Below are 14,798 nucleotides of genomic sequence, written 5' to 3'. Positions count from 1 at the left end.
AAAAAAAAAAAAAAAAAAAAGAGGCCATCAGTTGTTCTCAGAAATGCTGTTGTTTTCCACCCTTTCTCTTACAAGGAGGAAGAAGCCTTGCAAGCCTCAGCAGAGAAGGACTATTTCACCACTAGGTCACTTCTCATAAATAGGAGCACCTGAAACATCAGCAGCCCCATTTACCTCACTTTCAGGCATGCGAATTAAGGAGGCCTAAGAAGAAAATAGGTATCTTTCTTCTGCAGTTTGTTTGAAAAAGGTAAATAGCATCTTTCAGTGATTAGTTTCTCAAAAAGACAAGAAATGTGTGCCATTTATGACGATAGCTTCACGAACGTTTAAGTTGACAGATTTTTGTTCAGTTGTGAAGCTAAAGATCCAGTATCAGAAAATGGTGAAGGAAAGTTGTTCTATATARGATTAATGGAACCAGATTTTCAGCAGATTAAATGCCTGCAAGTCCTATCCCTTATCACATTTGACTGAACAGCCCAAGGCTTCAAAAGTCACCAGATGAGTGAGCACTGGGGGGCAGAACAYACAGATTGTCCCATTCTCATTCTTGTCCTGTTTTTCACGGAAACAAGATTCACTACATTAAATTTTGAAGATTCCTACAAGACATTAGCACTTAGTGCTTTTAAAGAGACTACAAAACAATGTAACAGCATACACTCAATTACACCAATTAATCAGCCCTTACTTTCCTAGGCTGTAGATGGGACCAAGTAAAAGTCCTATAGTACCCTGTCTTTTGAGAAATAAGGAATGACCAATAGGTCTGGCATGATCCCGGCAAACACGAGTGACCTTCAGTGAAGTATTTCAGAGTTTTCTTCCCCTCAATATGTTCATCATGCCACTATCTCTGCAGAAAAGAACCTGAGGGTCCCAGTGGACAACAAGCAGACCATGAGCCAGCAATGTGCCCTTGGGGACGAAGGAGGCCAATGCTATCCCGGGGTGCATTAGGAAGTCTGTTGCCAGCAGGTCTGGGGAGGTGACCCTCTATCTCTACTTAGCCCTGGTGAGGCCTCATCTCAAGTACTKTGTCCAGTTCCGGGCTCCCCAGTGCAAGAGAGACATAGAAGAGTCTCTCTTAACCATATTGGGGAGAGTCYAGCATAGGGCTACAAAGATGACTAGAGGACTGGGCAACTCCCCTATGAGGAAAGGTGCAAGTGCTGGGACTCCTCAGCCTGGAGAAGAGAAGACTGAGGGGAGATCTTATCACTGTGTATAAGTAACTGAAGGGAGGGAKTCAAGAGGATGGGGCCAGACTCTCAGTGGTRCCCACAGACAGGACAGGAGGCAACGGGCACAAACAGAGGAAGTTCCATCTGAATACGAGGAAAAGTATCTTTCCTGCGAGGGTGACAGAGCACTGGAATAGGTTGCCCAAAGAGGTTGTGGAGTCTCCTTCTCCGGAGATAGTCCAAATCCACCTGGATGCGATCCTGTGCAACATACTTCAGAGGACCCTGCTTGATCAAGGAGGTTGAACCTCCCCAGAGGCCCCTTCCAACCTCAGCCATTCTATGATTCTGTGACCTTCCTTAGAAAATTCAAAAATTGCGTGACGTTGAGTTTTTAAAACTGCTTACTGTTTTTCTTGCTGTGTTTAAGGCTACTAACTACAGTCCCATGTTAAGTTCTGCCAGTCTGCAGGCACAACAGAATTACAGAGTACATGCTTTATGCAAACCCTGTATGGGAAGTGTAGTCTCAAGAGCAGATTCAGATAATTGCTTCTGGCAGCATTACAGGTATCCAGGAAGGTAAAGCAGTGTCTGATCTCTTCCCCTGCACTGAAAACATGCCAGGGAGAAAACAGTTTTGTTTCATGCTGTTATGCACTTCCATTTCTCCCAGCACTCACCTAATACATCCAAAGGCATTAAAACAGAATCGTCCCAATGGATTTACGACTCTTATTATAATTACCATTTAYCTATTAATGCAACTGTCTGATACTGCTAATTATTTAAAATGTATTTAAGTAAGTCTAAGCAAGCTGTATCCTTTCCTAAAAGATCCCGAATATAACCCACTATTTTAAGGACAACTTTGCTGTACTAAAACAAGTGCAAACCACAAACTAATCAAAATAAATTTAACAGGAGGTATTTGTGTAAACCTAATCACTAGCACTGACTACAGATGAAAACGTAGTGTAGAATCAAAGTGCCCATTACTAGTTTTTGCGACACTGACTGCATTGTAAARGCCCCCAGATTTATACAGAAACCGTACATAGTCGTACCTTCCTCATACAGGTCTTCTAACAAATAAGCTTCTGCTCTGTCTTTCAAAGCATTCACATTGGTTGGTTCCAGCTGAAGAACTTCTGTACAAACTTGTATGGCCTCTGCAGCCTGCTGATTCTAAAGAAAAGGGGGAAAGTCCAAATTGTGTTTTCATTTCTTTCTTTTTTCTTTTAAGAAGAACAAACTTACAAAAGGACAGAGAAGTAGAATTACCTTTGATAAGCAGTGGCAGATCCTTTCTTTGGCACGAGTAGCATAAATTGGGACTTCTGGCTCAGTTTTCATTACAGAATCATATTTACTGATAGCATCTTCATATCTGATTAAAACAGAGATGAGCATGGTGTCATGAAGTTCAATAACTATTTCTGAATGCTGTCAGAGAAATTCATATTTTCACATTTTTCTAGCTATGTGTCTTAACTATAACAGCCTTAGGGGTCTGATGCAAGGCAGCACTATGAAGAAAACTTTCAGCCACTTTAATTACATTTCCATTCCCTTTTCTGTGCTGTGAGACATAAGAACAGGCACTATGCTGCGAACACTGTACTATTTGCTTTTTTTGGACAGGAAAGAAAGATTTCCTGACACCAGCTTGAACCAGGCAGTTGAGTTTTTTCTACCTTTTCCTCAGCAAGTCACATARTAGAATGCATTTTGCTTTGACAGTTTTAAGGCAGCTGAAGTTTAACAGTTAGTAAGAAACACATTAGAAAGTATCACCTAAAAATGTTAGTGTCTGAAGTCATGGGTTGCTACAAACTAGAAACAACTCACATTTTTAGCTCTGTGATSGCTTCCTGAAAATGTGCCGACAGTGGGTTAAATGAAAGACTAGTCTAAAGACTAAAAACAGTAGTAAATTAGCAGTGTCTCTTTAAGGCAAAAGTCTAAAGACATGGTCCTGCAGTATCTGAGAACTGACGAACATTATCCTCACTTCTGTGTTACTGCTTTACCACAAAGTTAAATAAGCAAAAGGTAAGACATTGGCATCACAAGGACTCAGAACAGGGTTGTCACTACATGAGTCAGTATTTTCATCGTAATTTGAGAGCTATGTTCACTTCAACTGACAGATGAAAAGAGCATCACTCAAACAGCTCTTCAGTCAACAATGAACTGGTGCCTCAGGAGCTATCCTTCTCTACAGGACGTGCACTTACCTGCCTTCTCTGATGTATTCTTCTGCTGATTCAATCTGCTTATTGAGTTTCTTCACATGTTTATAGAGAGAGAAACATTGCTTATGGTCTTGATCAAGTTTCAGACACTCACGGACTTCACTTTTCACATGGGGAAGGAAAAACAAGAACAAGACCACCACACATTATGAAATTCAATGTGAAGACACAATGCAGTATCTATAAGCTAACCAGAACAACGACTGACTTCTTTGCACACTTTCTCTCCTTTGTGCAAAAATATCATCCCATGAATTTAAAGTGAGTGAAAGGAAAGTCTTCCTGAACTCAGGAAATAATTGTTTGTTGTCACTTAATTATTTTGTATTGCCAAGTATTACAAAATTGTGAAAGTTGTATTAATACAACAGAGCAAACAGTAGAAGAAAAAGATATACTCTGGGAAATAATTTATATCTAACATTTAGCAGATACAATCATTTGTAATTTTCCTGCATGTTTAACTTGGATATATTACAGCAAACTTGCACATAAGTATATTTTACACTGCCTGAAACAGACAAAGTTCAGGTAAGACCCCAAACTCTACTTCATAGAATATCAACCAAGTCTTAGTCCGATTTCACTCTGAAGACTGTTTAATCAGGCCTTGATTAAGGCAGGTATCCTTTTAAAGGGACAATGGTCTTTAGAAGTCTCCAGAATGTAGTGATTAAGGAATAGAAGTTGTCTATTCATAAAAAAATCATCATTACACAACTAAGGTGGTATTTTCAGGAAAAAAAATGCAATGCTATTCTTAAGCAAGGAAAGAAAAAAGTGGAAAATCATTAAGTTTGTAAAGGAAAGAGGAAGAAAATAAGAGAAAGAAAAGATTAATTATCCACTAAAGCCAGGAGCTATACAACTTCTACCTTTCTTAGTACATCTGATGATGCAAAAAGTAGTATCAAAGCAGAATAAAGGAAAGATGCCTACTCTTTCATTCTAACACCATTATATTATTCAAAGAGCTCTCTCAAGTGCATTTATAAAAAACCGTTTAGTTATTAGCACAGGAAGTTCTTCTGTGATTTCATAGGACAAAGTGTGCTATAAGCTCCAGAGATGAAATATATTCTAGAAAGGGATCTCTAATGCAACCAAATTGGCTAGGTGCTATTTACTGTGATGAACATATATATTTTTGCCCAAGTATAAACTAAATTCATGTAACTAGAGGCAYTGCTATTTGCACCCACTTGCCTTTGCCTCATACTGCCAAGACAAGACAAACTCAAGTTTTTTTAATCACCCTCACCTCCTACTGAACGGGTTCTGTGGCAGAAACTATACTGGAAAGAACTCTTTGATGACGCCAGTAATGCATCTGAGACCATGAACTTCACGGAAACTGTTCACATGCAACACAACAGGATTATACCATTTGTCCCAGCTGAGCTCAAGGAATATGAAGTGAACAGGCTGGACTGGGCAAAGATAGTTATCCCACAGGACTGACTAGGGACATAAGGGACTAGCACTTAAATCTAACTGAGGAAGAATAAAAGGATAAGATTACAARCATCATCCAAAGTATCTGAAGCCATCAACAAGAATGAAAGATCTCCAGTTCTTTGAGTTTGGATAAGAAAAGGAAAAAAAAAAWTTGTAACCATTTGTTTCCACTCTTAAAAATAAAAACTTGACCCTAAGACTCACTTTTGCCTGTATAGCAAACTTACTGAGTTGAGGTTCAGGAGAATCAAAACAAAAAAAATCTTCTCTACTCAAACATGTTTAGAGAAGCAAGTTCTTCCAGGAAAGAGAAAAAAAAGAATAGAAATAGTAAATGTAAGCAACTCTGATAGACCTGCACTATGGCATTTATTTGGCAGAACAAGATGCTAGCAAGATGCTAGGAATTATTGATGGCTGGTCTACAAAGAACGAGTGTGGTGCCTTCACTGCCAGTTCTCAGCATCTGAAAAAGGTTAAATTCAGACTAGAGTTGCTACTCCATTTGAAAAAAAAACAAAACAAAAAACAAATAAAAACTTCACAGCTTATCATAAACTATGGAGTTTATCACATTACCTTTTCTGTCTTAATTCTTAATAACTCAAGAAACAGTAAAATTACCTGAGTGATAACTCATGGTCCCCAAGCTGATAATATATTCTGCTGATTTTATAGAAGGCTTCAGTGTTATCATTCTTTAATTTGGCAGCAGCTTTCAAGTCACTAATGGCTTTACTTGGTTCCCCTTCCTTTATATAGCACTCAGCTCGAAGTTCCCGCAGCTCTGCATCCCAAACACAAACCTTGAGAAATCAAAATGAAAGCTTGACTTTGGTCCATAAACACGTCACGTCTTTCTCCTCCACCAAAGAAAAATCCCATTTAATTTCATTTTGCCAACTGCAATAGCATAAGGTTCAAGTACCATGTGGAGCACATGAAATCAGCATCTCCACTTCCTGGTAGATGCTGTGATGCACCTGGCCAAATAGAAAACAAAGGCCTGAAAAAAAAAATATTAATGATTCAATGAGCTCTTGCAGGGAGACTAATTAAATCCACTGGCATTGATTAAACTGGGACAGTCTGCTAAACCTCAAGAACCATAAATTACTGCATCTTCGCAAAACAGTGAGGGAAATAAACAGCAAGAACCAAGCTGTCAGCTGTCCTCTAGAAAGATGACTGCAGGTAAGCTTTAGCTATACAAGATTTCATCTCAGTATCTGGATTTTAAAGATTTACACAGAAGTAACCATGTCACTTAATGCCAAGGATAATCATTTGCAACAAATTGCCTTGCATAATTCATTTTACAGTATTTACTCAGTTTTATCAGTTGTTTTTAAACCATRGTTTTAGAGAACAAGGCTTTTGTCTCCTCCGCTCTTCCCTCTTATGCTTTTCCGTGCTCCTCTCCATAAGGAATCTCTGGCAGTTTCTTCACCGAAAGAGAAGTGCATCATAAATCCCAAATCAACAATGCTAATTTGCACGTAAAAAATCATAGCAGTTAACTGTCTTTGAATGTCTATTTCTGTAAGACATAAGATGCTTACATGATTGAGTTATTCATGCTRCTCTCAGACTACCTTTACTAAATGGGGCTTATCTACAAATATAGATATCTGAGCAACAAGCTAAGAATATGCAGAGCTATATACATTTTAACTTTGAACTATTTTGACTTTTCATTACTTTCTTCTCTTGAGAAGACAAAGTACCCACTCCACAGTAAAGATGTACCTATCAAGTTTGATATTCAGAACATATGAATTGCCTGTGTATAGCCTAAGAAAAACCTCAAGTGTACACCCACACTTCATTTGGCAAAATTCCCTTGCTTTGAGAGTAGCTTTTCTCCTAACTTCCCCAAGAATACTGAACCACAGAAGAAAGGAAAAGATAATCAAGAAAGTTATCTATAATACAAGTTTAACTGAAATAATACATTTAACTAACTACAGTGACCTATTATTTTAGCTTAGCTGCAGCTAGTGCTCAGCATTCTCCACCTTCCAACTTCATTATGGACTGCTGGTCCAGCAGAATTGAGCCAGTACTTCACTGTTTTCACATTGGTGAAGTTGTTCAAATAAAAATACACAGATGTCAGACGRAAGCTCTTATTTCCCTTTCACAGCACCATTTCACTTAACACTTACTGCCAAGATTTCATCAAGAAGAGAAATAGCGCCTTCATAATCCTCTTGCTGGTAGGCAGACAATGCTTGTGCATGCAGGCGCTGTAGCTCATCAGATTTTGCCAGCTGAGACTGGGCTTCTTTTTCCTCATTATTGCTGGGATTGGATTTGAGCTGCAAACATTAACAAGAGAGACTGAACTGCTTGTTCAAGGATCTCTGTCCTATTAATAATGACATCATGGAAATTTGACTGAAGCTGCAAATTAAGCAAAATGAGTTTTAAAATTCCACTGGAAACATTTTCAACTCCAAAATTGAAAGAAAGAAAAGTTCTTGGCTTCTGTACAAGTTGTCAGAAACCACAGATTTCTTAATTCCTCTCCTCAACCTCCTCAATCATTTACCAYTGGATACATGACACAACAACAGGGCTCCTCCTGGAAGTCATGAACCTCCTCAGCTGCAGCCTACTTAATTGATCTCTTCGCAGACAGTTATTAAACATAAGATTTCTCAGTATCATTTACCACATATACCTACACAGCATATCAGGTGCTCCATTTCAAGCAAGATACATAAATTCTTTACAACAATGAYTGCAAGATGCAACAGCTAGTATTATTGTAAGGCTACATTTATTATGCTTTCCCATAAAGACTGGCTATAGCAAAAAGTAAAGATGCTTCAGATGGGTGAAGGGCTCAGCTAGGATTTCATGYACTTTGTTTCATGTGAGGTTTTACACAAGTCTACGGTTCTGTCTCCAAACGACTTCTGTTCTCAAAGCCCTCTGACCAAGGAGGAGTGGTTACATTGGAATCACCTCTATCTGCATATGCAGTTTTACATGTTCAAAGAAAGAACAAGTCAAAATTCTCACAGGCAACTCTGCTATCACCTAGGAGGACAAATGGGGCCAGGCAGAATCTCATCTATTTCCTTGCAAACCCAGCACATCATTTGTAGAATTAATGTAGCTCAAGTAAGACACCGGCTTCACACTTGCAGCAGATCAGAAGAATGTCTTCCAGAGAGTTTTAAAGGGAGGGATCGGCAAGACTTCAACTCATTTGATTAAACTTGCATGACCTTGCATTTTAAGCACCATTTCTTCTAAAACTACAAAGTCCTCAAAGTCATCCAGTACCTACTCTTTCCTCCTTGACCTTGAAGATGCCTTCCTATATTTTTCTCATCAGCAAGTTCTTCAAATGCTCATATTAATTCTCTAATGTAGCGTAATACAATAAAATCAACCCTAAAAATTCCTTTAACAAGACTTCCCCTAGTTCTAACACTTAAATGCTACAGGTAACTTTATAAACTGAATCAATTCCAAGTGTTATTTTCCATAAATAGTTTTTCTACTAAAGTCAAATACTTACAAAAAAACCCCACTTAAAACAACATCACTCTCCTTCCAGGAAATTCTCATACACAATCTGTTAGTAAGCAAATCCAAGAATATTAAACCTAATATTACTTTGATAACTTCAGTTTTGTATTTTTATGCCAGTAGTTCTCACTCTGTTTTGAAGGCTCCTTGAACCAATGTACAAACATATTTTCTGACCACAATAACTGAGCCGTCTCTTTAGAAATAATATTATCTACTTACACTAATTTAAATAAAGTTTACTGAAGTACTTTCATCCTACTATCCATTCATTCACCACATGGCTGAAGCCTTATTTTCCTGCTTGAGTCTTCCCACCAGCTACTGGGATCAGACTACTCAGTCTCCCAAACACCTCAAAAATCTCACATTCAATCATTCTTTCCCTCACTTTGACCATCCTTCACTTATCTCATGAAAACACCGTGCTCCTTGGAATCACAGTATGTTGCTTGCAGCTTATTTGCAGCAAAATCAGTTGACTAYGGAAAGCAAATGCTACAGGGGGTTATGAAATAAATTCCTACTGGTAGGCAACAAAGACCCATCTGAGTGAAATATCCTGCATAATTTTAGGTAGCACAAACTGGCCAGTAATAGAACAAAGGGAAAAAAATTTTCAAATCATCATTCAAAGCCCATCAACTGTTTGTATGCTACATTATGGTGAAAATATACATTCAGCGGAAGCTTTYAATAAGTAATTGGTATTTTGCTGTGACACTCTAATCTATAATGTTAATAGCGGGGGGGGGGGGTTGTTTATTAAGCTCCCAGAAAAGATCCAGAACTGTTGTCTGATGTTTTTATATTGGTTTACTTTAAACATTTTCTCCATGCTTTTGCCCAGTGATCAGGACTGTCACATCACTACCAATAACTGGACTGCAATTCAATTACACCTTATTCTCCTTCGGAGCACTAACATTGAGAGTGATAAGTCAAAACTGCTTGCCTCTTTACAGGGCCCAGATAAGTCAGAAAGAACAAGCATCGAGTGTACTAAGCTACTAAGAAAGGAATAAAGGGTTAAAATAAATAAAAACTACCTCAGCTGAATTAATACAGATCTAAAGCAAATCTAAAAGTCCTCTATGTGCTTCATCAAGGGCCTCAACGCACAAATTAAAGGTGTACACTACTCAGGACTGCTGGATAAGACCATTGCTACTGGTGAACATGTTCCATAATGCAGTGACTACTTTTCAACACAGTATCTTTTGCTTTCTTTGATGTTTACTACACATGGATTAGAACGCTACATTAGCACTTTTTCCTTACTTTTAAATAAAGTCAGTACGATTCAGGAGYTAGGCATCTCAGAAGAGAAGTCAGAAATGTTTTGCAATCTATTTCCTTTTGCAGATTACTCATACAGTCAAAGACACCAATACATTTTGAGGACTTTAAAAATAAAGTTAACAAAAGCATTAAATAATTTTAACAGGTAAAAGAGAAGCAAGATACAAAAGCAGGCAGAATCATAGAAGAAATTCCTTCTTATATTCAGGTGGAACTTCCTGTGCTTCAATTTCTGCCCAGTGCCTCTAGTCCTGTCACATGGGACAACTGAGAAGAGTTTAGTCCTGTCCCCTTGACACCATCCCTTCAGGTACTTGTACACATTGATAAGATCCCCCCTCAGTCTTCTCTTCCCCAGGCTAAACAAACCTAGCTCTCGCAGCCGTTCCTTCTAGGGCAGGTGCTCCAGCCCTCTGATCATCTTTGTAGCCCTGTGCAGGGCTCTCTGCAGTAGCTCCATGTCTCTCTTGTCCTGGGGAGCCCAGAACTGGATGCAGTACCTGAGATAAGGCCTCCCCAGGGCTGAGGACAGGGGTAGGATCACCTCCCTCCACCTGCTGGCAACACTCTTCCCAATGCACCCCGGGAGACCATTGGCCTTCTTGGCCACATGGCCACATTGCTGGCTCATGGTCAACCTGTCATCCACCAGCACTCCCAGGTCCTTCTCTGTAGAGCTGCTCTCCAGCAGGTCAGCCCCCAGTTTGTACTGGTGCCGAGGGTTATTTCTCCCTAGCTGCAGGACTCAGCACTTGCCCTTGTTGAACCTCATGAGGTTCCTCTCTGCCCAACCCTCCAGCCTCTCCAGGTCTCTCTGAATGGCAGCACAGCCCTCTGGTGTGTCAGCCACTCCTCCCAGCTTGGTAATCATCAGCAAACATGGTGAGAAGGCATGCTGTCCCCTCATCCAGGTCAAAGAAAGTAATGTGACCACTCTCCACCTACCAGAGCAGAGTAATGCAGTAAGCTTGCATGTTGTGCTGAAACTGGAAAGACGTTTCAGCTCCGCATCTTTATTTAATTAATGAAACCATACAAGCAAGCATGCATGCATCCACCAAAACAAAGAACTTGAAACCATAAAAGGCAGTAGAAATACATAGGTAACCATAGGTGTAATATGCAGTTACTCATATGACCAGGGTGCATTACTTTCTTGTTCAATAAGTTCGTATTATAACATTTATAAATACTTAATACTGATTATCATAATAAGTTCTTAGTTCGTCTCCTTTTCAGCTTGYATTAGSAAGAACTGGAGTGTCAGGACATTAGCAGACTTAACTACAAATACTTTTATTTACAGAAATCTAATACTGTACTAAAACCTAAACAATTACACATCCTAAGGTTTCGTTGCAACTACAGTTTTACTTAAGTATGAAAGTGCCTCGCCATGTTCGTTATGTCACCAAGGKATGGCCATTAGCATACTTTTACGCTCTCAAAGAGCGGCGTAAAAAGCCTCTAGCAGCTAAAACAATTGCCAGTAGTATCCACGGAAAAGCACAGACAGAGTTTTACGCTGACAATCCCACTAAGCTCAYACAATACATTTGCATCTCTAGCATCTCCTTTCATCCAAAGGTGGATTGGTTACATATGGCAGCTAAGAAGCTGTCATGGTAGCTTTTCTAGTTGAGCCAGCAYGGACTGGTAACATAGAATGTCAAAGCTAGTACTTAAAAACAGCATATTCCGAGCTTTGCAGGCTTGGAAAACAAGGGAAAAGCTAAAGAACTTTTTTCCCCTCTCCCAAGAAAGCAAAACTATCTCAACTGTGATCTAAAGGCACCAGAGTAGACAGAGACTGCAAGTGTACACACACTGCATCAAAAAGCAACTAAGCTACAATTGTGGGAAATACTTGCAACTGAATGATGAGTGTACTTGAGGCAGCAGAGAGCAGTGGCTGACCAAGCCAGTCATCTGCAGTCTGACTTAAAAGAGCAAAGGAACAGATACCACTTACTGGGAAAAGGCAGAAAAGAAGAGATCTCATCATGCATCCAGATCTCAAGTTATTGAATTTGGTATGTGAATGAAATGTATGGTRAAAACTGAAATCTTACTGCACTACACAGAATATGGTAAATGATTAAAACAAACAGCAAAACTCCAAAACTCCCAAACAAAAAATACCCAGTATGACAGAAAATAAGTCTTAACAAGAGAACATACGACATCATAGGAATCAAACTTTCCTAAGGAGCAACCTAGCTCAGTTGTTTAGTATTTTCAGTGCTGCACCATCCAGGTCATACTGCATACTGTTTGGCAGGTAGCAAACGCAGCAATGCACCAGCAGACAACTCCTAGCAACATCTACCATTGGCTTGAAGAGAGACAAGTGGTTCCAGTTCCCAATAAACATCAGATTTAAACAGATTGCAACAGTTAGTAGCAGCCAGAGAGCAGAGACATGCAGCGTCTACCAAAGATGATGGGGCAGATCTCGGAATAACTACAGTGTAGCAGTATTTGAAAGATACAGATCCTGGCACATCATCTTGTTACAGACGTATCTGAGAGGTGGGACCAGTAATGCTGGCAAATGCAGCCTGCTAAATGGCAACTTAACAAGTTATTTCCCCAATTCAGAGCAAGTACTTGCAAATAGCTATACACATGACACCATCAGCAAGCTAACTATGTCAAAGTGGTACACAGAACCAATCAAGATCAACTCTTACCCTCAAAAAAAGCCTTCTCATTTTTCACTGTAGGAGACATTAAGTCTTTTCCCATGGTCTGGCACAGAACTGAAAAGTCGCATGTATTGTCTCCAATTGAACAAAATGCAAGACTAGAAGCAACACATGCCTTTCAGACATACACATGACAGTACAGAGCAAGMAGCTGCTGTAATCACTACTACCGCTGCTGTGGGTCAACTCACTCTTTTTGACAACARCCAAGCAAGTTAAACTTGAGAACCCCCTATTTAGATCAGTTTTTGATCAAAATTTCACTCTCTGCAGAAGACAGTGCCCAAATTAGAATATTACAGGTATTTCAAGAGCAGCTATATGCAGACCAAAAGCCTTGGAGATGTTTATAGCTGATGCAAAGGACTGTCAAAAAAATTGAACTGTAAGCATTTAGAGTYTGGCAGCTCATGTGCTCTTCCCGTCCAGGAGTACAAAGCAGTTTAAGTTCCAGTAACAAGCACTCGTCATCTTTTACAGCAGCTTTCATTCATTACAAAAAAGCAAAAAATCCCACTGCTGTTTCCTTCACAGGAAGCAATGAAGGCCAGTATCAGGGGATGTCTTTACTAYTAAAAGAGTAATTCTCTATCACAGATTTACTACTGTAAATGCTGCTTTATTTTTAATTTACAGTCTAATCTCAGTATATGGGGCGAACATTCTAGAGCAAGCAAAACTCCCCACTTTTTCTGCAAGCGAGCAAGATTAAAGAGAACAAAGTCATGATCCTCATTCTATTCATCAAACACAGCTTTAGAAGCATTTGAATTTGTATTTTTCTCTTCTTCACTACCAGTGAGGAAGCTGGCTTCTTCCACAGAACTTTCTAACTTAAGGACTTGACACAAAACACACTTTCCAACATTTACCTTGCTGCACCCAGGACATCTGCAAAAAGACATTAGTAATTCAATTCATGAAAAAYAGCAGTTTTTGGCACCGAGAAAGTGCTTAGTTTATTTCTTCTTGAAGTAATGAAAACCACACGTACAACAGGCTTGTAAATGCTGGATATTTGACTGCAAATACAAGTTTTCTGCTGAGAAAAGCATTTTAACAAACTAAATGATTAATGCTGTTATTCGAGAAACCACTTATATAATTAGTACAGCAGGATCGAGAATTTTATTTTCATAACTTGGTCAACATGTCAGCCATATACAAAAAAAATTACAACAGCCACACACAAAGATAAATATAAAGATAAATATAATGCAGTAATATTACTGCTTCAGAAACACTTAACTGGTATATTAGCAGTGATAAATAAATTGAATCTAGACTAACAGTAGACAAACTATATGGGATCTATTTTCATTTTGTGTGTCAAATGCAGCTACCCTGAAGACACCACATGCCAGTTTGAATTAATTCAATTATTTATTGCAATGTGTTGCACCCACATGTAATTTACTATTGTATTCTTTGGATCAGTAATAAGTTCTTTCATTTAACAAGGCTTTACAGTGTTCTCCATTAACATCTTAAAGAAGGGATCCTCAAATACAGAAAACTTGTTACAGAACACACCACTGGAAAACATGAACACAGAGCACATGACTGTGTGCTAAGGTTTGTCAGGACTTTCTGCCTCAGAATCCCTCCCCTTCCTCCCTCTCCTCTTGAAGCTTAGGGAAGAGTTACAAAATACGAGTAAGCTAACTGGCTTGCCATAGACTTGCCTTGTTTCCAGCTATATAGTTCTACGTCTTCCTTTCCACTGGCTCTGAATATCTAGCTTTTCATTAATAACACAGCAAAAAGCTTTGCATTTAACATGGGAATCGTCAGGAAGAATAATAGTAGGTATCTTCACCAAAAACACTCATAACCTGTATGCTCAAGCCTAGATTAAAGATGTACAGGCAATTCAGCTGTAGCATTATGTACCACAGTACATAATATACACAGATACTAACACCACAAACATCCTTAAATATTGTTGCTTAAAATATTAAGAAACTTCACAGTGCAGTTCTCCAATAAATATACTTTTAAAAATAATTTAGCTTGCTTACAGTGAGGCAATGTTACTAATGTGGGCAGATACCTACAAATTCTGGAGTTTTGTTCTTTTATTTTATTTTTTATTTTTTACAGTGCACAGATAACAAAAGTTAATTGATTGTGAAAAACATTGAGGGGAAWTGAAGGAAATCTCATAGCTTGTGTTATTTAAGATGCAAACATTCCTAACCTCAGGAATATAGCATAAAGGAAAATTCTGTACTGGCATAGTAGTGTATTAGGGTAGCACAGCTATAATTTTAGACAGATGGAAGAAAGAAAAAACTTACATACCTTTTTTTTACCTTTTCCTCCCGTTAAAAAAAAAA

General features: G+C 38.8%; 1 protein-coding gene across 1 annotated transcript in view; it reads right to left on the bottom strand.

Annotated features, from left to right (window-relative positions):
* The window catches only part of DNAJC3 (DnaJ heat shock protein family (Hsp40) member C3), a 38,560-nt gene that overhangs the window by 7,826 nt on the left and 15,936 nt on the right, over window positions 1-14,798 (bottom strand). Inside the window, exons 5-9 of the mRNA XM_085305965.1 lie at window positions 7,072-7,224; window positions 5,528-5,709; window positions 3,428-3,547; window positions 2,472-2,577; window positions 2,255-2,375 (exon numbers count right to left, since the gene is read on the bottom strand). Of these exons, the coding sequence (XP_085162091.1) occupies window positions 2,255-2,375; window positions 2,472-2,577; window positions 3,428-3,547; window positions 5,528-5,709; window positions 7,072-7,224 (682 nt within the window). The remainder of the gene's footprint in view (window positions 1-2,254; window positions 2,376-2,471; window positions 2,578-3,427; window positions 3,548-5,527; window positions 5,710-7,071; window positions 7,225-14,798) is intronic.

The sequence above is a fragment of the Rhea americana genome, unplaced genomic scaffold, assembly GCF_003343005.1.
Source record: "Rhea americana isolate MKP2758 unplaced genomic scaffold, rheAme1 scaffold_23, whole genome shotgun sequence".
NCBI classification, from domain to species: Eukaryota; Metazoa; Chordata; class Aves; order Rheiformes; family Rheidae; genus Rhea; species Rhea americana.
The sequence above is the reverse complement of the archived record's forward strand: the minus strand, read 5'-3'. Positions and strand labels throughout refer to the sequence as shown.